We start from the raw sequence: 23950 nt of genomic DNA on the forward strand, positions 1-23950 counted from the left end.
TCGGTTAAAAGAATTTAATGTCACCATCGTGCACAAGTCCGGCCAGAAACACAGTGATGCTGAATGTCTCTCCCGCGCTCCTATTCCCTGCCCCCCGCACGAGTCCGACGACGATTCCGCTTTTCTCGGTTCTGTCACCACATCCACCCTTGCCCGCCAACAGAGGGAAAACTTCGTACTGCTGCGCCTCATCGAGTACCTCGAAGCAATCGCTCCATCAAAACCTCGACTCTTCAAGCGCGGACTCTCATCGTTTTGCTTGCGCGATGGTGTCCTCTACAAAAATTACTACGGCCAAACGGACATTGTCTATCTGCTTGTAGTGCCCACAACGCTTCGTGACGAAGTTCTGCGTGCGTGCCACGACGACCTTCCCTCGGGCCACCTCAGGGTTTGCCGCACGTTATCGCGCATACGCAACAAGTACTACTGGCCCAGGCTTGCTGCGGTTGTCCACCTCTACGTGCGAACCTGTCGTGAGTGTCAGCGCCGGAAGACGCCGCCAACTAAACCAGCCGGGCTCCTGCAGCCTATCGATCCCCCGCGCCTCCCATTTCAACATGTCGGTATGGACTTACTCGGCCCATTTCCGGCGTCTTCCATGGGTAACCGGTATACTGCTGTTGCCATTATCTTAGCCGCTACTGTGAGACCAAATCTCTTCCCCGTGGCACCACCGCCGAAGTAGCACATTTTTTTTCATTCAAAACATTGTGGTTCGACACGGAGCCCCAACAGTTGTATTAACGGACAAGGGAACCGCGTTTACGTCGGCACTTACGAGCGAGGTACTTCGACTGAGTGCACCAGCCCTCGCAAGACCATCCGCAAACAAACGGACTGACTGAGCGGCTTATCAAGACAATTGCCTATATGCTTTCTATGTATGTCGACGATGACCATGCGAACGGGGACCGGATACTGCCTTACCTCACGTTCGCTTACAACACTGTGCTCCACGAAACGACGCTCTTCACTCCGTTCCATTTGGTGCACGGTCGCGAAGCCTTGACCATGCTGGACGCTATGCTTCTTCCGAATCCTACTCCCTCTTGTGTCGTGGACGCTGAACAATACAATTTGTTAGTCACGCCGAAGCCGTTCGCCAAGTTGCTCAACAGCGTATCCGGTGCCAACAACAACGCAACGCCGAGCGCTACAACCTCCGCCGCAGGGAGGGGATTTACACACCCGGTGATCAAGTCTGGGTATGTAGTCCGATCCGTTTGCGAGGGCGGTCTGAGAAGCTCATTTGCCGTTACTTTGGTCCATACCAGGTGTTACGCCGCCTCAGCGCGGTGACCTACGAGGTGATCCCTCAAGGAACGCTCCGGTCGTCTTGACAACCAACGTCCGAAGAAGCCCACGGGGCGCGAATTAAGCCGTAACTCCCGTTAGCCCCTTTCCACGAAGACACTCGCGCCGCTACCTGGAAGCCTTACGTATGTTTTCCCCCTCGCATGTGGCATCGAATCGATGCCTCTTGAAAGGGTGGGGGGCAATGCCACATTGCTGACATTCTCCCGGCGCCACCTGGTGGCCGAACCTGTCTCCCAGTGCGTGGCCGAACGTCGTCTTTCTCTCGAATGTGCGCGGCTGTTCAGCAAGCCTCGCCCCCGTAAACGGTTGTGCTTCCCGCGTACTGCGACGTTTGTCGGGGACAATACCCTGCGTAAGTCGATCAGTCGCGTTGTGTACCCTCACAGTGCACAAGGCCGCCTCCTCTAGCCACGTACACAAATCCGCCACAAACAAGGAGGTATGAGAAACTTAGAAAACACCTTTAAGCGCACTCTTAGCTGAATTAATTTAATATTATATTTGACTATATGGAAGGAGAACACTGGAATCCTTTGTTATGGAAGGTCTGCTCAGTGGGCAGTTATCTTGAATGCACAAAACGAATATTCCATGTGGTGTAAGGTTTTTTACTGACGGAAATGAGTGCTCAGAGAAGATTTGGTACAGAAGGAGACCTCAAAGCGAAGATATCGGAACAAGTTATTGTAAAATGAATATACGCATTTAATATGCATTTTTCGGGTACTGCAGGGAAACCGCTGGGCATGGAGGGGCTTAGCATGGCTAAGCATATGCTTATCGATGAGCCGATCGCAAACTTAATTGTCGTGAAGGATGTCTCCAAGACCGCTTCTTAGCAAGGATTCGGCTGTCCTGGTTGTCGCTAGGGCTAGCCTAACCGCGTCGAAACCGCAATGGACGGCACCTCGAAACTGCCCAATGCTGTAACAAAGGCGCCGCACTTTTCACCACTTTTCTGTTAACCTCATGCCCTACTAAAATAAAGATATGACCGATAGTAAAGAAGCCTTGTGCAGTGGTGCTCTCAGAAGACGCCAAGAGAACAGCGCCGGGCGGCAGTATATCCAAGAGGCTGTCGAAAGCAATTTCCCAGCATCTCAGTAAGTACTTCTACCAGCGATTGAGTATTAGTCATTGATCCTCAAATCTGTGTTTTTTTTTACATTTATCTAACTGACACCTAATTATTTCCGCGAACAAAACATTTTAGCGCATTTTGCTGTCGCCGATGGCCGGAATTCAGGCTGGTTCGGATCGGATACTTCGGACGCAAACACTATCCTCGACCTAAAGACCGTGAGCCTTGTTAAATGAGCCGCCGTGGTGGCTGAGTGGTTATGGCGCTCGGCTGCTGGCCCAAAAGACGCGGGCTCGATCCCGGCCGCGGCGGTCGAATTTCGATGAAGGCGAAATTCCAGAGGCCCGTGTGCTGTGCGATGTCGGTGCACGTTAAAGAACCCCAGGTGGTCGAAATTTCCGGAGTCCTTCACTACGGCGTTTCTCATAGCCTGAGTCGCTTTGGGACGTTAAACCCCCCTAAACCAAACCAAACCTTGTTAAATGAGGTACATACGACGATTAAGTTTGGATGGCTCGGCCGCAAACATTACGTCATCTGCCTTAAGCTGTGTCTAAAAGCTTGCCCGCTTGCTTCGATTGATTCTAACTTGTGCACCGTTTTCCCAAACTGCATTGCGCGCTTGTAGGGTGTTTTGGGATGGCCTGAGTAGTTCGATTGGCACCAATACAAGGTTCAATTAAGTTACAGTCCATGGACTGCAGAAATATTTGAGATATCAATAATAGTTCATTAAAATTATAAACCAACTTTAACACAATATAGATAACACTTTTGTAAAATGTTCTGATCGTCCTTATTGAAAACTCGTATTAATGAACTGTTTTAGTGCATGCAGGTAGTAAGTTCGAATATTTTTTGCTGAAAACAAAAGGGCTTCCTTGCCCGAATCAGGAAATAAGATGGAAGAGCAGTAATTACAGTGCATTCATTCCGAGCACTGAAGATGAGCGAAGGCAATTTTAACTGAAGCAGGCTCAATAAAGGAAGGATAATAAAATTTCGGTATGGTAAGAAAGGGAAGCATCAGAAATGCAAGGTTTTGTGAAGGGCGGATGCTTGAGGTATTATTAGCATACATATTTGCTCCGGAAGATATGCAGATACGCAGAGAGGTATGCAGTAATTGTCAACTGTATCTGGGTAATTTATTGAGCGAAGAGCAACAGAGAAAACCGTAACCAATGCTTGCCATTCGTGGGAGCTTTAAAACACTGCCACGGCATTCAGAAACCGCTTTGCCCTCACACAGAATGCGGACTGAAAACAAAACGGCATGCTCAGCTTAGGTAGGGGCCGTGTCTCTCCCGTTCTTTGGCGCCGCATTTCCTAAAGCTTCGCTCGTAGTCTCAGACGCAAAGAACGTTTACGCAGGCTAGGTCTACGTAGGCTAGGCTAGGCTAGAGCTAGGTCCGGCCACTTGTCCAGCTGCCACAGCTGAGCGGGACAGTTCCTCGGAGGAAGCTCTGTATCCTTCCTGTGGTTCTACACTCAACGCTCCAACTCCGCTGCCTGTATTAAAAAAAGAGTGATTAAGCTCGGAAGAACGAGCAGCCGTTGCCGTGTCAAATTGTCCTTACTCTGTCTTCTAGGAACGAAATCCGTGCTGCCACAAGTGTCATTCTGTATTGTAGCGTTAAATGCAGCTCTCTGCCACCGATTATGCACTGGCTAACTGCTCAACTTGAAGAGCCCGTGGTCACAAAGAACAAAGCGGGGACAACATTCGCGACAATCTTCAAGCACTTCGAGTGTTGTTACTCTGCTTGACTAGCATGGTAAATTGCCTCCACTGTTTCATAAATAAATTTAAGAACCCAGCAGTAGCCCACCACATCAATCGCTGCTAATGGAAGACACCGACACTTTCATTACGGGCAATAAGAAGGTGTCACGACACTCATCGCACCTTTCGGAGATGAGCCCACAAGAGCACTGCTGAAAAAATGCAGAAATTAAAAGGGTACTGGAAGCGGTTTAATTCACGCTTGTTCATATCACTCTCTTGCGCCGTCTATGTTTTTTGCGCTTTTCATTGCAGCGCTTAAAATGCGCCGTTAGTTCGCCAAACACACTTAATGCGGATAACAAATTCAAGGAAGCACGTTTCTAACAACTGCCGCCTTCTAATGACGATGAGCTTCAGTATCTATAAAAGTTCAACAACGGCGTCGCCACCATCGACCCTTATGACAAGAAAACGACCTAGATTTGTAAATATTGTGAGCGATGTATGCGCCTTCGCCATTTTAACCTATCTGGCTGTGACTTCGTTCTCTTTCACCGGTGAATTCATTTCAATGAGGTTGCTGATACCCTGTCAAAGGCATCTCTCCAAGGCCCAGCCATGACTCTCTTTCCGCTCTGCGCATTTATTACAGCGGCGCGGTTTCGCAGGTATCTGCTATTGAAAGAGTTTGAAGCACCAGCTCTTAACCCCTCTCCCGACTTCCAGCAACTTCTCTACTCGGGGTGCTGTAAAGGATGGCGATCGCTCAAGCTTGAGGTTTCTTTCACGCGTCTGCGTCGTCGCGTGCCTCAATTAAACTTGTATCGACAAAGGTATGGTCTCACCTTCGTGCCTCTCTGCGCTAAACCCGAGACGATAGATCACTTCTTGGTTGACCTGCCGTCGCTTCTCTTTACGGAGGCGCCTGCTAGAGGACCCGCTAAGACAGCTCGGTATAAGTCTGTGTGCTGGGGTTCTTCTGTTTCTGAACCCTCGGGAGCAGCAACAAGAATGCGCTCTCCGCCATTCAAAGTTTCTTTTCGGACACGAAACGGCTGCCATCCTAAAATATTTCCGAATTTCATCTTCTGGCTACTCGTGCATAAAATTCATCTCAAAATTCCCCAAAGCTTCCTAAACACAGTACTGTTAACCCCGTTCTCTTTTTCAGCCAGCAATTTCACAGTGTTCGAGATTTTTTAAATTGTAACAAAAATTTTTCATGCTTATTTTTTCATTTTTATTAAAAATGTTTTAATTATACCGTTTTCAGCACCTTTCGATCGCCGCCTGTATCTTGGCCGATTTCCCGGAGTTAGTATGCACTGTTATCTTCTAGAGGGTTTGAACAACAACTCATCGTCATCGCTTGGGTTGTTCGCTCGGGGTGCGTGTCTGGCTGCTGGTTAGAAAAAACCCTCGCCCATGAAGTCTTGCCTTACACGTAGTGGAGGTGCACCTTGGGCTCCCCCCCCCCCCCCCGTTGCCTCTTTCCCTGCTTCTTCCCGGAGCTTTTTGTTATAACCCGCTGCCACAGACGTGCTCCGAGCGAACAGCCCCAAGCGATGACGACGACTATTCACAGGTGATAGAGAAAAAAATCGCACCCAGATAGGTTACTAAGGTCAATTTGTGCAGTTCGCTATGATTACATAATTGCAGCTGGTAGTTTGGTTTCCTAACACTTGTAAAGACGAAGATGTGACAACGAGGTAGCGGCAGTGCTATCGCTGAGCGCGTGCTGTTGCTGGGCTTTAGAATAACCGCGGACGCCTAGAAGGCCTCGTTCTTCGCCTGGTTCTGCCTTCCTGGTTCTGGTGGTGCCTGAGCTATTAAACCCCCTTTCAAGTGATGGAGGTTGCTCCGGATCCCGTCCTGGAGCCCGCAGCGGCACTGTAACGTCAGCAATGCCGAATGGCGCCCCCCTGGCTCCCCAGCCACCGGCTGCTCCGCTTGTCTGCTCTGGCACACCTCGACAACGGGACTCGGCTGTCTTCAGTGGGCTCGGCGACTCTGACGTCGAGGACTGGCTGGCTTCCTACGAGCGGGTCAGCACGCACAACCGCTGGGACGACGCCATGAAACTAAACAACGTCATCTTTTACCTGGCTGATGTCGCCAACCTCTGGTTCCGTAACCACGAAGCCGATATCGCCACATGGTCCACGTTCAGGACGAGCTTCACTGAGTTATTTGGCTGTCCTGGCGTGCGCAAACTTCGCGCCGAACAGCGCTTACGCGAACGGGCTCAGCAGCCTGGCGAGACATTTACTAGTTATATTGAGGACGTGGTGGATCTTTGCAAGCGCGTGAACAGCGATATGACCGAGGCTGATAAGATCCAAAATATCATGAAGGGTATCGATGAAGATGCGTTCCAAATGCTTCTAGCCAAGCAGCCGGCCACCGTGGCCTCCGTCATCAGCTTGTTCCAGAGCTACGAGGAGCTCCGCAAGCAACGCGTCCTCACTCGTCGCACCATACAGCCTGCCGACGTCCTGTCCGCTGATGTCGAGACCGCAGGAGGGCAGCAGCTCAGGCATGACATTCAGAAGTTCATTCGAGAGGAGATCGCCCGCCAACTAGCGCTCATCTCTGGAGTTCGGAACCCCCCGCCAGCGCTGTCTCACACCCTTCAGCAGACGATACGAGCCCAAGTCGCGGAGGCCCTGCCACCCCTGCCCCAGCAACCTGTGGCGGCCCCTCTTACGTACGCCGCCGTTCTTGCCAGACCACCATCCCATCCCTTGAGCCCTTTTCAAGACGCCACTCAAGCGCCGCCACCTTCGACACCTCCGCCTGATTTCTCGTATCGGGCTCAGGTGGCACAACCGTCGCCTCGCTTCACGCCAGCAGTCTCGCACTACGGTAGTTTGTGGCGTACTCGCGACAATAGGCCTATTTGCTTTGCCTGCGGCTTCGCCGGCCATGTAGCCCGCTACTGCCGCAGACGTCCTTCTTCGCCTGCTGACGTCCTGCCACCATCTGCGTATGGGTCTTACATACAGCCGCCCCGCGTGCAAGCGGACCCATTGCCTCCTGCCTTCTCCACCAACCGCCAGGCTGCCACCTCTCATCGTTCCTCTTCTCCGCGACGCCGTTCCTTATCTCCTATGCGCCGTCGGGCCAGCCCTTCCGCTGCGGAAAACTAATGAGCGCAGTTCCCGAGGCAAGAGCTGCGTCCCCTGGGAACTCTACAAAGCCTCTGCTCTCACCAACAAACGTTATTGATGTTTTTTGTCGAAGGTGTTGCAACCTGTGCTCTCGTGGACACCGGAGCTGCTGTCTCAATTATGGACGCGAAATTTTGTCGAAAACTGAAGAACGTCATGACGCCATTTTCGGGAGTTTCTCTTCACACTGCTACCGCCGAACAGGTCGAGCCGCTCGCAACCTGCACCGCGCGAGTCGTTATTCAAGACGTCTTGTACATCATTCAATTCCTGATCCTCTCCTCTTGCTCCTATGACGTAATTCTAGGATGGGACTTTCTGAGCACTCCGCCGTCGTCGATTGTGCCCGCGCCGAAGTTATTTTCTCTGCCCTGCCCAACGCCTACCCGACCGCACCGTCTCCTGATTATCCGGCCAAAGTACACCTGTCTCACGATGTCGAGCTCCCGGAAAATTCCTCTGTCCTTGTATCCCTCTCGTGCACCTCACCACGCCACCAACCTGCTGTAACTGTACTCTTTACCCCCTCGGAGTTATTTCTTCGCCGCAAGAACATGCCGCTACCCTTAGCTGTCCTCACGGTGACCTCCGGAACGACAGCCATGCTCGTCAACAACCCTCTCTCATCTCCAGTGACCCTGATTCATGGTGAATGCCTTGGGTGCGTCGAACCGGCTGAACTTCTGAAACTTGACGACGACCGAGAAACTGCTCTCCCGCCATCGCTGGACTCTCTTACTCCTGTTCCCCTGTCACCCCCACCGCCCTCTGACCGTCTGTATAGCGCCATCGATCAAGATCTCACTTCTCCCTACAGTCACCAGCTGTTCCACCTGTTACACCAATTTCGTTCATCATTTGACGCGTGCCAGTCTCCCCTCGGGCGTTATTCACATGTCCACCATACCATCGATACCGGCTCCCATCCACCTCTGCGACAGCGCCCATATCGCGTGTCAGTGACAGAGCGTCGAGTCCTCAACGGGCAAGTGGACGACATGCTCGAGCGTGGGATTATACAGCCGTCGCACAGCCCTCGGTCATCCCCGGTCGTGCTGGTTCGAAAGAAAGATGGCTCCATAAGATTCTGTGTGTATTATCGCCGCCTAAACACAATAACTAGGAAAGACGTTTATTCTCTACCACGCATCGATGACGCCCTCGATTGTCTGCAAGGTGCGGAATTCTTTTCGTCCCTGTATCTGCGTTCTGGATACTGGCAAATCCCCTTGTCCAAATGCGATCGTGAAAAAACTGCTTTCGTCACGCCCGACGGACTATACGAATTTAACGTCATGCCATTTGGTCTTTGCAATGCCCCCGCAACATTCGAACGCATGATGGATAACGTCTTGCGCGGCTTGCGCTGGAAGACATGTCTTTGCTACCTCGACGACATCGTTGTTTTCTCGGCCGACTTCTCCACACATCTGACTCGTCTGCGCCAAGTGTTGACCTGCCTCGCCGCCGCCGGCCTGCAATTAAATTTGAACAAATGCCACTTCGGCGCGCGCCAACTGAACGTACTCGGCCATGTCGTATCCAAAGCGGGCATCCTTCTGGATCCGGCAAAGCTTCGCGCTGTTGCTGACTTTCCAAAGCCCTCTACTCTCAAAGAACTGCGGAGTTTCATTGGCCTCTTTTCCTACTTTCGGCGCTTCATCCGAAATTTCGCTACAATCATTTCGCCTTTGACACGGCTTCAAGCCCAGAACTCCTTGTCGTCATGGTCCTCTGAGTGCGATGAAGCTTTTGTTACCCTACGTCGACTCCTTACTTCACCTTCCATCCTTCGCCATTACGACCCTAACGTCCCGACAGAAGTACACACGGATACTAGCGGCGTGGGCATTGGTGCTGTGCTCGCCCAGCGAATACCTGGATTTCCAGAATACGTTGTCGCCTATGCGAGCCGCACGCTGTCCTAGGCCGAGATCAATTACTCCGTCACAGAAAAAGAATGCTTGGCCATTTTGTGGGCGTTAACCAAATTCCGACCATACCTCTACGACCACCCCTTCGACGTAGTCACCGATCATCACGCTTTGCGCTGGCTGTCATCGTTGAAGGATCCATTGGGTCGCCTTGGCCGCTGGGCTCTGCGCCTCCAGGAGTACGACATTCGAGTCGTCTATCGCTCTGGCCGTAAGCACTCTGACGCTGACGCCCTCTCCCGGTCTCCGCTGCCTTCCGACACTGTGACCATCTCGAGCATTGAATCCGAGCTGTCCTCGTTGCGCCCGGTAAACATTCTTGTGGAACAGCGCAAGGACCCCTGGATTACATCTCTCGTGCACCATCTGTCTGGGCCCCCTACGGCAGCTGCCTCTCGCTCACTTCGGCGACAAGTCCGCCACTTCACTCTGCATGACTGTCTCCTCTATCGTCGCAATTGCATGCCCGACGGTCGAAAATGGCTCCTCGTCATCCCTCGCCAACTTCGAGCTGAAGTCTGCGCCTCTGTCCATCCCGACCCCCAGACTGCTCATGCTGGTGTTTTAAAAACCTACACTCGACTTCGGCACCGGTACTACTGGCGTGGAATGTAAAGCTTTTTACGCAAGTACATTCACTCATGCATTGCGTGCCAACGCCGCAAGTCTCCGTCACAGCGCTTTTCTGGCCCATCGCAGCCATTACCTTGCCCTGCCCGTCCCTTTGTTCGCGTCGGCATCGACCTTTACTGGTCCCTGCCCTCTACCCCTTCAGGTCACCGTTGGGGTATAGTCGCCATAGACCATCTCACGCGCTATGCTGAAACGGCGGCTCTTCCGGCGGCTACAGCGCGCGACGTGGCCTTCTTCATTCTGCGCCAGCTCATACTCCGCCACGGCGCCCCTCGTGAGCTTCCGAGCGACCGCGGCCGAGTGTTTTTATCCGAGGTTGTCAAGGCGCTTCTGCAAGAGTGCCGCATCGTTCACAGAACCTGCACAGCGTACCATCCTCAGACCAACGGCCTCATCGAACGGTTTAACCGGACACTCGGTGACATGCTCACCATGTATATCAGTCCCGACTATTCCAACTGGGACCTCGTTCTTCAGTTTGTCACCTACGCATTGAATACCGCCGTCCAGTCCACCACAGGCTATTCTCCGTTCTTTCTTCTTTACGGCCGCGAACCTACAAGCATGCTTGACACCATTCTTCCCTACCATCTTGATGCATCTGACTGCGCAACTGCTTCTGAAATTGCCAAGTATGCCGAGGAATGCCGCCAGCTCGCCCGTTCCCTCACGTCCGCTGACCAGAATCGACAAAAAGAGCGTCGGGATTCCGGTAGTCCAACTCACGTACCCCTTTCCCCTGGCTCTGGATCCCTGCTGGCTCTCCTGGCCTGTCGTCCAAATTCCAAGCCAAATATCAAGGCCCTTAACGTGTTCTTTCTCAACCTTCCCCTGTGAACTATGTCGTCAAACTACTGACACCCTCCTCCGACCTTCGCCGTCGTGGCCGTGAAACGGTGCATGTCAGTCGCCTCAAGCCTTACCATGACCCCTTGATCTGCACTACGCCTTGAGTCGCCAGGATGGCTCCTTTCATCCTCGGGGGCCATTGTAAAGACGAAGATGTGACAACGAGGTAGCGGCAGTGCTATCGCTGAGCGCATGCTGCTGCCGGGCTCTAGAATAACCGCGGACGCCTAGAAGGCCTCGTTCTGCGCCTGGTTCTGCCTTCCTGGTTCTGGTGGTGCCTGAGCTATTAAACCCCCTTTCACACTTTCAAAAATTTTTCGAGCTCTTCTTTTCAACACGTGGTTTATTATTTTACTAAAACGTCCTGTACCTTTTCATGGACACATTTTTTCTAAATTCACTCTTGGCGCTAATATTTTGTCGCAATCACCCATGGAAATTTCCTTGTGTATGCCACTACACCTTGGCCAATCCCCCTATTTGGGTATTTGCCATGTTTTAAAAGGAACAAAAATAAGATACGTCAAAAATACGAAGGCACATGAAGGGCTCACAATACCTGCACATCTCTGCCGTTTGCTTTTGATACCGGTTGATGATGGCGACGCCGATCCTTACATTTTATAGCCACTGAACCTCGTCATTATTGGAAGGCGGCAATTGTTTTTAATTCGTATTCCAGAGGCTAAGCTACATTGTCATTGTATTGAAAACGGTGTGGACATAATACTGGTCGGTATTGACCTGATTAGTCTCTCTCTGTGCGCAAAAATATGTTTCTTAACTCTTGATTCCTCAAGAGTGATTTCCTCTTTTGTGCCGAACACACAACTATACCAGCAAGAGGGGCATAAACAGCTCAAGTGAGATCAAAAGTTTGATGCTATTTTCCTCAGTATCCATTTAACAATCTCCAAAAACTTGAATACGCAAGGAGGGCTGCTGTCCTGGTGACGAAACAGTTCGCTCTCTGTACCTCTGTATCTGAAATCTGCCCTGCAAGACGTTAAGCCTCGATTTGCTTTCAACGGTGGTGGTGTAATCTTGAAGAAAGCAGAAACCATGCTATTTCCACGTGGATCATGCTGGACAGGTACACGGGTAAAAATAAAAAGCCGCCACGTGTTCCTGTCTATCCGTTAATCTAACTATGCTTACAATGTTAGTGCACTTAACGATGACTGCAGAAAAAAGCAGGCGAATCGATCTTGAGACTTCCTGTTGTGTTTGGAATGCCCAGCCCGTTTAGATAAAAAACATTGGGCCGAAAATCAAACTTTCCATTATCTTGACAGCATGTTTCAAAATAAAATTTCCGAGGCGACTCATTTGTCAGCACATGTTCGTTACAAGGCAATTTATTAAAGGAGCGTATGATGCTGAGAAAAACCTATATTTGGACCCCTGGGCGTCTGAGTGTGGACATATGCTCCAGTAATATCCTCTGCTTTGAATACAGGTTTCCTAGTATCAACATTTGTTTCAGAAATTAGCACTACTTTAATTCACCCTCTTCAGACTTTCTCACATTTCAAGCCAAAATATTTTTCTCTTCCTCAGAAAGCAGCGAATGCTGGCAAATTCTTGACGCCCGCCTATATTGATTTCTGCATACTATGTTCCCCTATAACCATTCAATGCAGCTTGCATAATAAAAGAATGCAAAATGGTGCCAGGACAAGAAAAATAGCCGCCGCCTTCATTGTCTTTCGGCAGGATGCACTGAGAAGATGATAAAGGGAAGAAAAAACTTAAGTTTACACGCGCGCATTTTCCAGTCATATATATTATCTTCCGATTTCTTTCACTGAGTATTGAAGAAAATTTCAATGCGAAATTTTCATTTTTCCTGAGCGTTTCGCTTAACAATGTGAGCAGCATGAAAAACGCTCCTTTAGTAAAATAGTTGAAACAGTAATTGCAAGTACTTCCTCTCTTCTCATTGTCCTGCTGTCTTGAGGCAGGTGCATTGCGCAAGCTATCGCGTAAAACTATATTAACTATATATCCTACAGTATTTTCTACGCAGCAAGTGTTTTCTGTCGTCAATAACTTAAGGCGAAAGCCTAAAGTTCGTGCGCTGTAGGCTGTTTCTCAATTTTGGAAATCGACGAGGCATCTACTCGCATGTAATCCACCTCACAAATGGTATTTCGTTCGTGCCGTTAAAAAGTACAACAAATTTCTAAGTCTCATTTAACGCTATTTGACCTAGTTTTGATTTTGCATTCTTAGCAGAATGACTGAGGCAGCAGAATTTTACCTATCAGATGGACTACCTTGCGCTGATCAATGCCTGCACATCTATGAGGGGATTGATGAAGGGTCACCGCTGCTGACGTCACTCTATTCCGTTCTCCTTGCCGCAGGTGATTAGTTTTCCTGATTCCGTCAAAACGAGACTCTAGTTCCACCGGCTGATGGACACATCACTTTTAGTTGCTCCCCTGCTGCACATCTTTTCTCTAACCCGTTCATGAACAGCCGTGTTTGAGCGAGTCTGGAAATGAAATGTAAAAAAAACCTGTTGAATTCGCTGCACTATTTTTAACGTCATATCGCTCGCACACAACGTTTTAGAAGCAACTCACAAGAGAAATGTGCTATTCACCTTTTCCGAGTGACAGATCTCATTAAGCAAGGTAATTGTATGCCAAAATGCTTGACATGACCTGTAGGTCTAATAATGAAAATCTTTGTTCTGTATTAATGAGTTGTCATATATTTTGCAGGAGCCAAAATTAAAATGGTGGGGTAATCATGCAATCCTAGGAAACAAAGCAAAGGATCTGTGCTCTGAATTCTGAATCAGTGGAGTTAATTATGCCAGGGCCTCGCTTTGGAATAAACTTATTGATCACTTTATAGCGGCAGTAGCATATGTATACTATCGTTGTGCTATTTTTTTATATGACTAGAACGGTAAACTCACTTTCGCCTTCAAGCAATATCGGTTCTACACTTTTGTCACCAACTTCAATAGACGAAGTCATTTGTATCATTAATGCTTAGGAACACGTGCTCAATTAGAGATGATAAGCTGAATGTGTTTTTTCATTAAATGTGCTGTTAGTGCTATCGCTGGTTGCCTTACGTATATCAGTAATAGAATGCTGCTCACGGCAATAGTTCCTGACAAGCTAAAAGTTGAGCTTGTCATGGTGTTGTTCAATGGCGGCAGCAAGAAGAACTGAACAATTATCGTCTAATTTAGGTATTTGCACGGTTTTCGAAAGTAGCTCAGGGCGTGCTTTTTAGGCGAATGACTAACCTTTTAGACGCTAAAAAAATGAATTTGTAATGAACAGTATAGTTTTCAGTCTTACAAATGAACTCAAACAGCTGTGTTAGACATTAAACTTCCTATTTAAAAAGTTTGAAATCAGGCATGTTTTGTTGCTGGAAATTTCCCAATATTTGCAAAGCCTTAGATATCGTTAAGCCTTCAATAACACTAAAAATTTAAAGATTTACGGGATACCTGGACTAAGGGGATACGCGAACAATGTTTCCTGTCGGACCACCATATGCTCTTGGTTTTGTCGCATCTGTCTCAAGGACCTGCTGTGTTTTCTCCCTTGCCTTACTCTTATTTCTCAGCCCTTGAGCCTCGAGAGATTCGTCTGCAGTGTCGGCAAACTCTTGTAGTGAACACAACTTTCAGGAAGAGCGCTATCTTTGAGGCGCAACACGCCAAAAATTTCTCTGTGGCCAGCTTGTCATGCACCTCTTCAAAACTCTTTTTTATGTTTGACATATCAAGCCACCTGCCGAAATAATTGGTCAGCCTGCAGGAAAACTGCTTAGCGGTTTCAGAGTCCTCAGATTTCGCGGTGCGAAATATCTCGTGGAAACCCTCTGACGTAAGCCTGATTCTTTGAAGGAGTGCCTTCTTGACTTTCTCCTAGTCCATAGAATCAGCAGCAGGCATCCTCCCAAACATATTCAGCGCCTCTCCAACTAAACACATGCTCAATGCCATGGCCCATTCACCACTCTCCCAGTCTTGCCCCAGAGCTATTCGCTTGAATCCTTGCAGATATGCGTAAAAATCATCTCTCTTGTCATCAAAAGGAGCCATCAGCTTTCTTGGACAAACTCTGGCCGGTCTAGGAGATTCTGTACCCACTAAGAAACGCTGATCATTGTCCGTGATCTCCGCATATCCTCTCGCGACATGCGCCTGTTTCCACAAAATAAACTACTTCTCCCATTCTATCCTTCTTTTCTCCTGCTCTTCTGCCTCGCGAGCTCTTTTAGCTTATCGCTCTTTGCCTCGCGAACTCTTTTCTCTTCTCGCTCTTCTGCCTCGCGAGCGCTTTTTCCTCGCGCTCTTCTGCCTCACGAGCGTATGCGCGTGCATGCGCCCTTTCCTCTCTCTGCCTCTTTGCCTCCTCCTCATAGAGACGCATCGCCTTTCCTTGCTTAACCCTAGCTTGAGCTCCACTTCTAACGCTTTTGCTAAATCCATACTTTCTGCCGACAAGAGATCGGAAAATCTGAGACAAAGCAAAAAGAAAAAAGGAAATTAATCCTGGCAGGCTTGCCACTTATCTTTGTCACGGATCTCCACGGAGAACACTCCGACCAAAACAATGGACTAGGCGACAGGTGTACCCACACAGACGCACATTTAATACACTCTACGTAACACACACTAGCACACAAAACTAACAAACAAACACACAACACAGTCTATAAATACAAACGACCCGGGAAGACAGCTACCAGCGCCTACTACTAGCGTTCTACTGTTAGGGGTCGGCGTTCGTACTCACGGTTGGTTTGTTGCGGCTGCGGCGTTGTATGGGTTCAGTAGACGGCATCGAGATGCCGTTCGACGTGCTGCGGCTGGCGTCCCTGGCGACGTCGCTGGCTACGTCGTACAAGCTCCCTGTCCAAGCGCCCGTGGAGGTAATGCCGGTGTTGTTGGCGTTGTGAGCACCACCCGTATGGGTGGCAACAGCTCTGGAGACACCCCTGGCCGTAGCAGGTGGCAACCTTCCCCGTTAACTCCCCGGAACGGGCTCAGCAACGACAGGAAGTCCACGATGAGAAGCCATAGAACGCTAGCTCACCAGAGCAGTACCCGGCGTCGCTCTCTTCCAGCCGAAGTGTCCCTGACCCGCCGGAGCCTCCGCTTCCCTGTTCTTCCCCCCAGTGCCTCGCTCTCCCTCACCCTTTTATAGCATTGACTATAGTCCACGGAAGCCTTGTCGTCGTCCTCTTCTTACTCTTCACCTCCCCACCAATGAGTTTTTTACACCTCACCAAATGCTTCTTCTTCATCTTCTTTAGTCTTCAGTTAATCCACGTCATCCTTATCGCCAACCTCGTCGTCTTCTTCAATCCTCTTTCGTTCATAATTTTATTTTAGACTCCCTATTATATGTGACAGACGCGGGACAGAGTGCTAGCGCTAGGCCCTGAGCCTTTAAATCATAGTTTCATCTACCATCATATCGTCCTGTTTATTGGCTTGCCACCTGATATGATTTGGTGGAGGTGCGGGTTCCTCAACGTCTTCGTGGTCCCTGAAGCATCGCCACCTTCTGCTCGCCCTCGTCGTCGGCCGAGGGGACCTGGACTCCGCTGCCCGGCTCAACCCCCGCTTTGAGTGACTAGAACAGACTAGCCGCTGTCCCCCGCGCCGTCCCCATCCCCGACCACGAGACACGATGAACAGAAGCAGACGTACTATGACCCGACGACGACCCGAACCAAGAAGTCAACCCCGCCCAAGCTGTCCGGCGATTCCTTAATCCTTGTCCTTCCGCTGTGGCCGACCGATGGCTGCATCTGAAGCTCCGGGGGCAACCGTTCATCAAATAATCTCTTTCATCTTGGTGGAAAGCCTTTCATCTTCTTCTATCCTTTCTAGGCATGCTCATCGTCACCTCACCGTTCAGAATTTGCGCACTGAAGATGGTTTGCTGTCTTGGCGTCGCGCGTTCTGTCATCAACTCGCAGCCACAGTGTACCTACCATCCTCGCCATGGATATCGAAAAGGCTTATGATAATATAAATCATGCTGCCATTTTGCATTCAATTGAAATGCTGCATTTCCCTCTTCGAGTATGCAATTTTATAAAATCCTTCCTTGAATGCAGACGATTTGCCATCCGCCTCAGCTGTGACTGCATAGGATAATTTGTCTTTGTTCGCGGTGTACCGCTAGGCTCGGAACTGTCACTAACGCTGTTAAATATTGCCTTCAAACCTCTTGAACGGCACTTACATGATGTCCCTAACGTTAAGTTCTTACTGTACGCCAATGAAGTCACGGTATAGAGCACTCACCATAACCTGCTAGCTCAAGCGGCTGCCCTACAGTCAGCTTTAGATATTACCACCATCTAAGCGATTTCTGCCGGCTTACAGCTTTCCGTGAGCAAAGCTACGTTAACGTCAGCGGCCAACTGCTGTGGACGTCGTAAACTCGCTGCCACGCCAATCCGTCTCAAACTATCTGGAATCCTCTTCAAGAATCTTCGACGCTGAAAATTCTGCGTTTGTTGACACATCAGTCCGGTACGGGTACTGCCTGACTTTCTCAGGCTAAAAAGCAGGCGTTGCAGATTTTCGGCCTAATCAGAAATAATGCTCCCAAAACAGGCGGCGCTCGCTCGCACGTCGCACGACATTTGGTGAAAGTGGTTTTGCAAACGCGCCTCATTTACCAAGCTCAGTTCCGGCACTTAACCAGAGCTGCAATCCGTCGTATGGAAGCCGTCAATTGAGAGGCTATGAGAACTATCACTTGCCTGCCAACGCATCACACCAATCGTGGCACTTCAAGAAAATGCTCAGCTAAATACCATTGATGAGCCTGTGCAGCAGCCTCGTGATGCTCGTAGCCTTAAGGCCCCTCTTTTGCATTCGCCGCCAGCGCTCCGGACCTTTGCTTTATCACACACCATTCTTTCGCCGCTACTGTCAGTTCTTTCTCAATAGCACTTTGTGCAGCTAAGCGACAACAAACCTTCCGAAATACGTCGCCTAACATCACCTTACGTGGCATCGTCCCTTCGCGAGCGAATCGCGGAACAATATAGTCCCCTACCCCGCAACTCAATTCTATAGGTTGATGCCAGTATACAGGGCTGTGAAATGACGACTGCGGTTTGCTGTCCCTGCAAGCCTACACTTACCAAGACGGCCAGGTTTCGATTCGCGGAACCCCCTTCTTCCTTCTGTGCTGAGCTGGTTGCTACACAAGACGCGCTTCGCTCTGTAGTCAAAGTTACCTTGCTCCCTACAGCCCACGTTATCGTCCGCACTGACGCCCTTCAAGCGACATGTATACTCCGGCGCGTCAGCAGAAGCCCAGAAATCTGCCAGAATTTACATCACCTGGCAACTCGCATCCCGCAAGTCATTCCGCAACCCACTTGCCAACCCTACCCACGTCAATGCCTCAATTTCGCAGTATGGATGATGCTACCCTCCTTCTCACAAGAAAGGAACAGCTCCGGCGCCGCACACGAATTCTCGTCCCTCCGTGTGCGACAACCCTCCCACGCGGGCTTACCCGTGAAGGGGAGGTTGTGCTCCAGAGGATCCGGGTCGGGGTTGCCGTCCCTCTTGCCGTAACTCGGACGTGGCCTCAATTTGGCCACTTATATCCCCGCCCAGGGTGTCCAGTCTGCCACTCGAGAGACACTGAGGCTGACGTTCACCACTTGTTGCGGGTTTGCCCGGCGCTGAAGCCAACCAGAATTCGCCAACTGGCAGCAGCGGGTCTCCAGCCAGACAACCCGTCCTCATATATTGCTTGGACGCAGGGGCCACAACACTGCTCCCTCCTGGCCTTCATTAGATCGGCCCAAATTCTCCTTCATTTTACACTCACCCGTTCGTTTTTTTTTCTTCTTCCGAACTCCCCTTATGCCCAGAGGCAATAAACGCAATATAAAAAAAACGGTAGTGGCGCGGGACGGGGCGCTCGCGCTAGGCCCTTAGCCATTAAATCATATTTTCATCTGCTATCATGTCGTCCTGTTCCATGGCTTACCATCTCCTATCAATAATGATAATGACGGTTTCTAACTTTAGACACATTTCTCACAAATCATTTCAAAAGAAATTTCTGAAACTTGAGCACATTTTTTAAAAGCGTTCGGTGGTTCATTAAAGAGTACAATTGTGCCTCAGTAGGCCCAAGATCTTGAAAGATTTCAAATTCATATGTGTACCTGTAAATATCGCAGGTCTTTATAGCGATTTACTTGTATCTATTCAATGCATATGCTTCAATAAGAGCAGGCGCGCCATGATGTCCTTAGGAGCTATAAAGGTCTCATTGTATATGTCACATTGTGCGGGGCCACCTCCTCTAGCCAGGCACACGGATCTGCCCTCAACAAAGAGGCATTAGGGACTTAGGAACTACCTCCTTACAAGCACTGTGCGAATTGTTTACCTTATACAATGCAGGATGCCAGAGAGCTAATGGAATGGATGTTTTTGGGATGTAATCCTGCAGTGGTAAGTGGTATGGAGTGCAAAAAAAGGATATTGCATCTCAACTGTTTGTGTGTAGCTTACTGAACAAAAATCAACAGCAGAACCATGAAAAAACAAGCCATTAGTGGCAGCATTAAAAAACTGTATTAGCAATCTGAAAAGCCAGTGCTATAACACACAATATGAAAAGCATATACAACGGTATGCTCGACGTAGGCAGAGGCTGGGGCTCCCCGGCGTTTGGCAGAGCAAGGCCGAATGTTTGGCTCCTATTTCCAGACACAAGGGCCATTCGCGCAGGCAATTGAGATGCGGCCGTCCACTTTTTCAGCTGCCTCAACAGAGGGGGCGAGTTCTTCAGAGTAACCTCTGTATCCCTCGTCAGGTTGAACAGACATCGCTCCAACTCCGCTGCCTGTGGAGTAGAAACAATAAGGGGTTAAGCTCAGAAGAAAGAGCACCAGTTTTCGCGTGAAATCATTATCATCTCGGAGTGCAGCCCATGCTCAAGTACCCTCCTCTATATTAGTTTTACACGCTCCTCAGTGACGCTGACTATGGACTGGTTAACTCCTCGGCTGAAATAACCCGTGTTTGGAAAGAAACAAATGGGGATAACTTTCGCAGAAATCTCTAATCTGCCAGGGTAGTGCTTTTACTCTGCTTGACTAGCATGATGAAATGCCGCCACTGCTTCATAAACAAGTTAGAGACCCCGGACAACGGCAACATCACGGCCTCCAAAAAATCTTTCTATGGGGAAAAAAATTGTAATCACCGCAGTCTTCACAAATTTTTCAGGTGAGACCGCCAAAGCGCTGCTGACAGAACACAACTATCAAACGGGCGCTGGAAAGATAGGAATTCGAACTTGATCATAATGGCGTCTATTTACGTCGGTTTTTTTGTATTCCTGCATTGAAAATACACTACCTGGGCCAAAGGTAATCTTTAATAGTAACAACTGAAGGTAGTCTGTTTCAGTTGATTACAGCCTTTTAATGGCGAAAGGGTTCATAAGATAGAAGAGTTAGAAAGTGGCGCCGCCACCATCGGCTATTTTCGCAAGTTAGCTGCGGGGACTGCAATTAAGGCCATTAATTTTTCCTCCAATCTCTAAGGCTATTACACCGGCATTCACTAGAAAACTCTGATCGCGGAGTCCCTTTCAGTATTGACATCATGGGGCTAAATGAAGCGGCGCAGAGAAATCTTTCACTGGTAAAATTCACTTCCCTCTGTAATCATTCTCTTTTGCTGATGAACAAACGTCAGCATAGACTGAAGACGACACACCAAAAATTAATTGACTTAAGGTGCCCTCAGCGTCATTTAAGCAGTCGTCAAAGAGGTATAGAAAAATTCGGACTGCTGGCATGGTGACACACCTGGGTGAAGGAGTAGGTGTGTTTTCTAATCTGCCCTAGATTAATCAAGCCCAAACTAGCAGCGAACTGTTACCTTATAATCTGATGCAAAGCAGAAATCATCATCATTTCACATTATTCGATACGTGCTGCGTGAGGCAAAATAAAAAATCTTAATGGTTTATTCTTCGTTACAGCCAAGGTCGAGCGAGAGGTGTGCGATGATATATATTATCGGACTCTTCTCGTGGAGGTCTTTTCAACGGTATGTGACACGACACTGTAGCAGAAATCTCGGTTTTATTCCCACTTTACTAAATAACGGAAAATTATTTAAGGCCTGTAATTAGTAGAGTGTATTTGTAATCGAGGGAAGCTATCCGCCGATATATGACGACATCGTAGCGCGAAGTTCATATTTTAGTCAGAAAAATATAAATACTTGTAATTGATCACGACGCGAAATTAGTAAAACTCAATTCTACTCGACATTAGCTAGATATGTTATTGGGCCATAGACCGATTTTGGCACCTTTATACCGTGGTCGAGTTACAGGAAGGGGTGGGTCAAATTTGAGGGTGTCCAGGTTAAAATTAATTTACAACCATCGTGCTGTCAAGGCTCGAATTAGGGTAGATGTTGATTGTGGTTTTGTGATAGCGAGGCCGAATTTCGGGAAGAAGTGGGTCAAATTTGTGGCTGGCTCGGCTAAATTTTGGTTATCCCTATCGTGTTGTTCATGCTCGAATTTGTTTAAGCACTCTGTTAGCCGGGCCGAGCATAGCAATGCCGGGGATAGCAACATCTTTGTTGCTGCTAGGTACATTTTGACCTTGTCTATTCTGAAGGTCATTCGTAGCGGACGCGTCATGTGTTGTTGAGCGGGGTTGGCGTATAGAGGAGAGTTATCCCTAAAAAAGCCGTCATGTACTCCTCCCTAACGACTAATATGGACATCGTTCCAACTTCATTGTGCTTAGCATACTGTACAGAAAACAGGCGGCTCGTGTTCAGGTCATCTTTCTTTTTACTGTTAAGTTCTTAATGCACGCCCCGTTTTGGAACAGAAAAATAGACAAAAATTGACTGGCCAAAGATGTTGGCATATATTTAGCGGACAAGATTACATTGCAAAGAATATTAATTCGGTCTTCGACTAAACTTCTGGTCGTCTTAATGTCGACCTAAGCTGCCGCAGTATTCCGTTCCGGGTAATATAGGTTTTTATTAGTATGGCGTACTTATTTCAGAAATGAGCACTGCCGTTATTTCAACCTTTACTGCTTTCACTAACCTCCACATGGCATCATTCCCTTTCCTTCAATTTTCCGCAGCAATATTTTCTCACGAGGGTTCGATCCTAGCTGCGGCGGTCGAATTTCGATGAAGGCGAAATTCTAGAGGCCCGTGTACCGTGCGATCTCAATACACGTTAAAGAACACCAGGCGATCAAAATTTCCGGAGCCCTTCGCTACTGCGTCCCTCATAGCCCGAATCACATTGGGAGGTTAAACCACTCAAACAGCGAACAATATTTTCTTTATCATCAGAAAGCAGTGAGCTGTAGAATACCGAACAGATGCGCCTAAAGATGAATTCTTCATGCTATTATTCTCCTTACTCTCTGAATGCAGCTTACCTAATAACAGAACGGAAAAGGCAGCCAGTCCAAGAAAAATCACCGCCAGCTTCATTATTTTGCTCCAAGATGCACTGCGAACAAGATTGAAGGTAAAAAAAAGCGTTATTTCGTTACATTCACGGAACGCCTGTTTTTGCGTGATAGATATTTTCTCCACTTTTTTCAAAACCAGCAGTGAGAAACGAGCGTCAAGATGAGCATTTTTCGGGACCGTTAATACCCCGCCCTCTGACCCGATGCAAATAGCATGAAAACCACTCCTATACAAGAAAGAGTAAAAATCAAAACCATAAAAGCTTCCTCTCCTGAAATAGCCGTGTAGTCTGGAAGCTGATGGAGTGCGCAAGTTATCACAAACAGGAAATATTGATTCTATATGTCAGCAATAATTCCCACAGAGTCAAGGTTTTCTGACGCCATTAAGTTTGAAAGAAAGCGTCGAGTAGATGCGTCGTAAGCTGTTTTCTGGATTCACAAATCCACGTTTGATCAGCTGACACGGGATTCACCCAAACAACAGCACTTTTTCTGTGGCGTCAGAAAACACAAGAAATTTCTAAGCTGCATTTAACACTATTTGGTATACCTTGTTTAACACTCTTTTTTAACACTATTTTGTCTATCTGGTAAAAGAACGGCTCACGCAGCAGCATTTCACCTACCAGATGGGCAATGTTGCGCTGGTCTGTGCCTGCGCCTCTGTTAGATGGTCAATAAACGGCTGCCGCTGCTGAAGTTACTCTGTTCTCTTCTTCTTGCACGAGGTGATTACAGTTCCCAATGCAATCAAAACAGTTCTCTAGTTTCGCCGGCTGATGGACACGTTTCTTTTTGTTGCTTCCCTGCTGCCCATCTCTTCCCAGACACTTTCGGCCCCAGTCGTTTCCGACCGGGTCGAGGAAACAAATTAAAAAGCTCTTGAATTCTAATCACTATATTTAATTTCATATCGCTCGCACACAATCTTTGAGAAGCAACTCACAAGAGCTAAATGTATTGTTCGCTGTTTTTGACTGACAGATCTCATTAAGCGATGTAATAAATGCCGGAAAACTTTCCATGACCTGTGGGTCGGATAATGGAAATCTTTATTGTATATTACTAAATTTTTGTCTCTCCTGCACAACCTGAAATTACTTTGGCGAGGTATTATTTCAACCCTAGGAAACAAAACAAAGGTTCTTTCCTCTCAAATTCGAATTGTGAGGTTAATTAAGCGGAGAATAACCAGTCAATCAACTTAATTATCACTTTATAGCGGCAGAAGCGTAACAGGGTTCTGTTAATTCTGGTATGGTTGTACCGGTAGACTCATATTTTCCATCCAGCCGAAGAGATTCTATATTTTTGTTTCTGGCTTCTATAGATGAAGTCGTTTCTATTTTTTCATAGCGTTATCTATTGCATCTGGGCATAAGAGGAGTTGAGAAGAAAAGATAAAGAAAAAAGTGGGTGGGCATTAAGTGAAGGAGAAAAAGTTGGCCGATCTAATGAAGGCGCGGAGGAAGCGGTGATGTGGTCCCTGCGTCCAAGCAATGTGTGAGGACGGGTTTTCCGACTGGAGACCAGCTGCTGCCAGGTGGCGAATTCTGGTCCGCTTCAGCGCCGGGCACTCCCACAAGTTGTGAATGTCAGCCCCAGTATCTTGCGGGTTGCAGACTCGACACCCTAGGCGAGGATATTAATGGGCGAAATTGAGGCCACGTCCGAGTTACGGCAGGAGTGAGGGCAACCCCGACCCGGATCCTCCGGG

General features: G+C 48.5%; 1 protein-coding gene and 1 long non-coding RNA gene across 2 annotated transcripts; one reads left to right on the forward strand and one right to left on the reverse strand.

Moving 5' to 3' along the window:
- Positions 1 to 6037: 6037 nt before the first annotated feature.
- Positions 6038 to 16340, forward strand: LOC144120266 (uncharacterized). Its single transcript, XM_077652663.1, has 2 exons — positions 6038 to 6730; positions 16260 to 16340. Exons 1-2 carry the CDS (start codon positions 6038 to 6040, stop codon positions 16338 to 16340), a joined length of 774 nt encoding a protein of 257 aa, XP_077508789.1.
- Positions 16341 to 19261: 2921 nt separating this feature from the next.
- LOC144119322 (uncharacterized) lies at positions 19262 to 23018 on the reverse strand. The gene is made up of 3 exons (XR_013312328.1): positions 22860 to 23018; positions 22195 to 22268; positions 19262 to 19601 (listed from the first exon to the last, which is right to left on the reverse strand). It is a non-coding gene; the product is annotated as an uncharacterized LOC144119322 (long non-coding RNA).
- Between the last annotated feature and the right edge of the window lie 932 nt (positions 23019 to 23950).

The sequence above is a fragment of the Amblyomma americanum genome, chromosome 2 (genome assembly GCF_052857255.1).
Source record: "Amblyomma americanum isolate KBUSLIRL-KWMA chromosome 2, ASM5285725v1, whole genome shotgun sequence".
Lineage (NCBI taxonomy): Eukaryota > Metazoa > Arthropoda > Arachnida > Ixodida > Ixodidae > Amblyomma > Amblyomma americanum.

Excerpts from the sequence above, each read along its gene's own strand:
- LOC144120266 (XM_077652663.1), top strand. The coding sequence starts at position 6,038 with ATGCCGAATGGCGCCCCCCTGGCTCCCCAGCCACCGGCTGCTCCGCTT. Across the intron at positions 6,731-16,259 it reads AACTAGCGCTCATCTCTGGA|CATCGCCACCTTCTGCTCGC; the intron begins GTTCGGAACCCC and ends TGGTCCCTGAAG.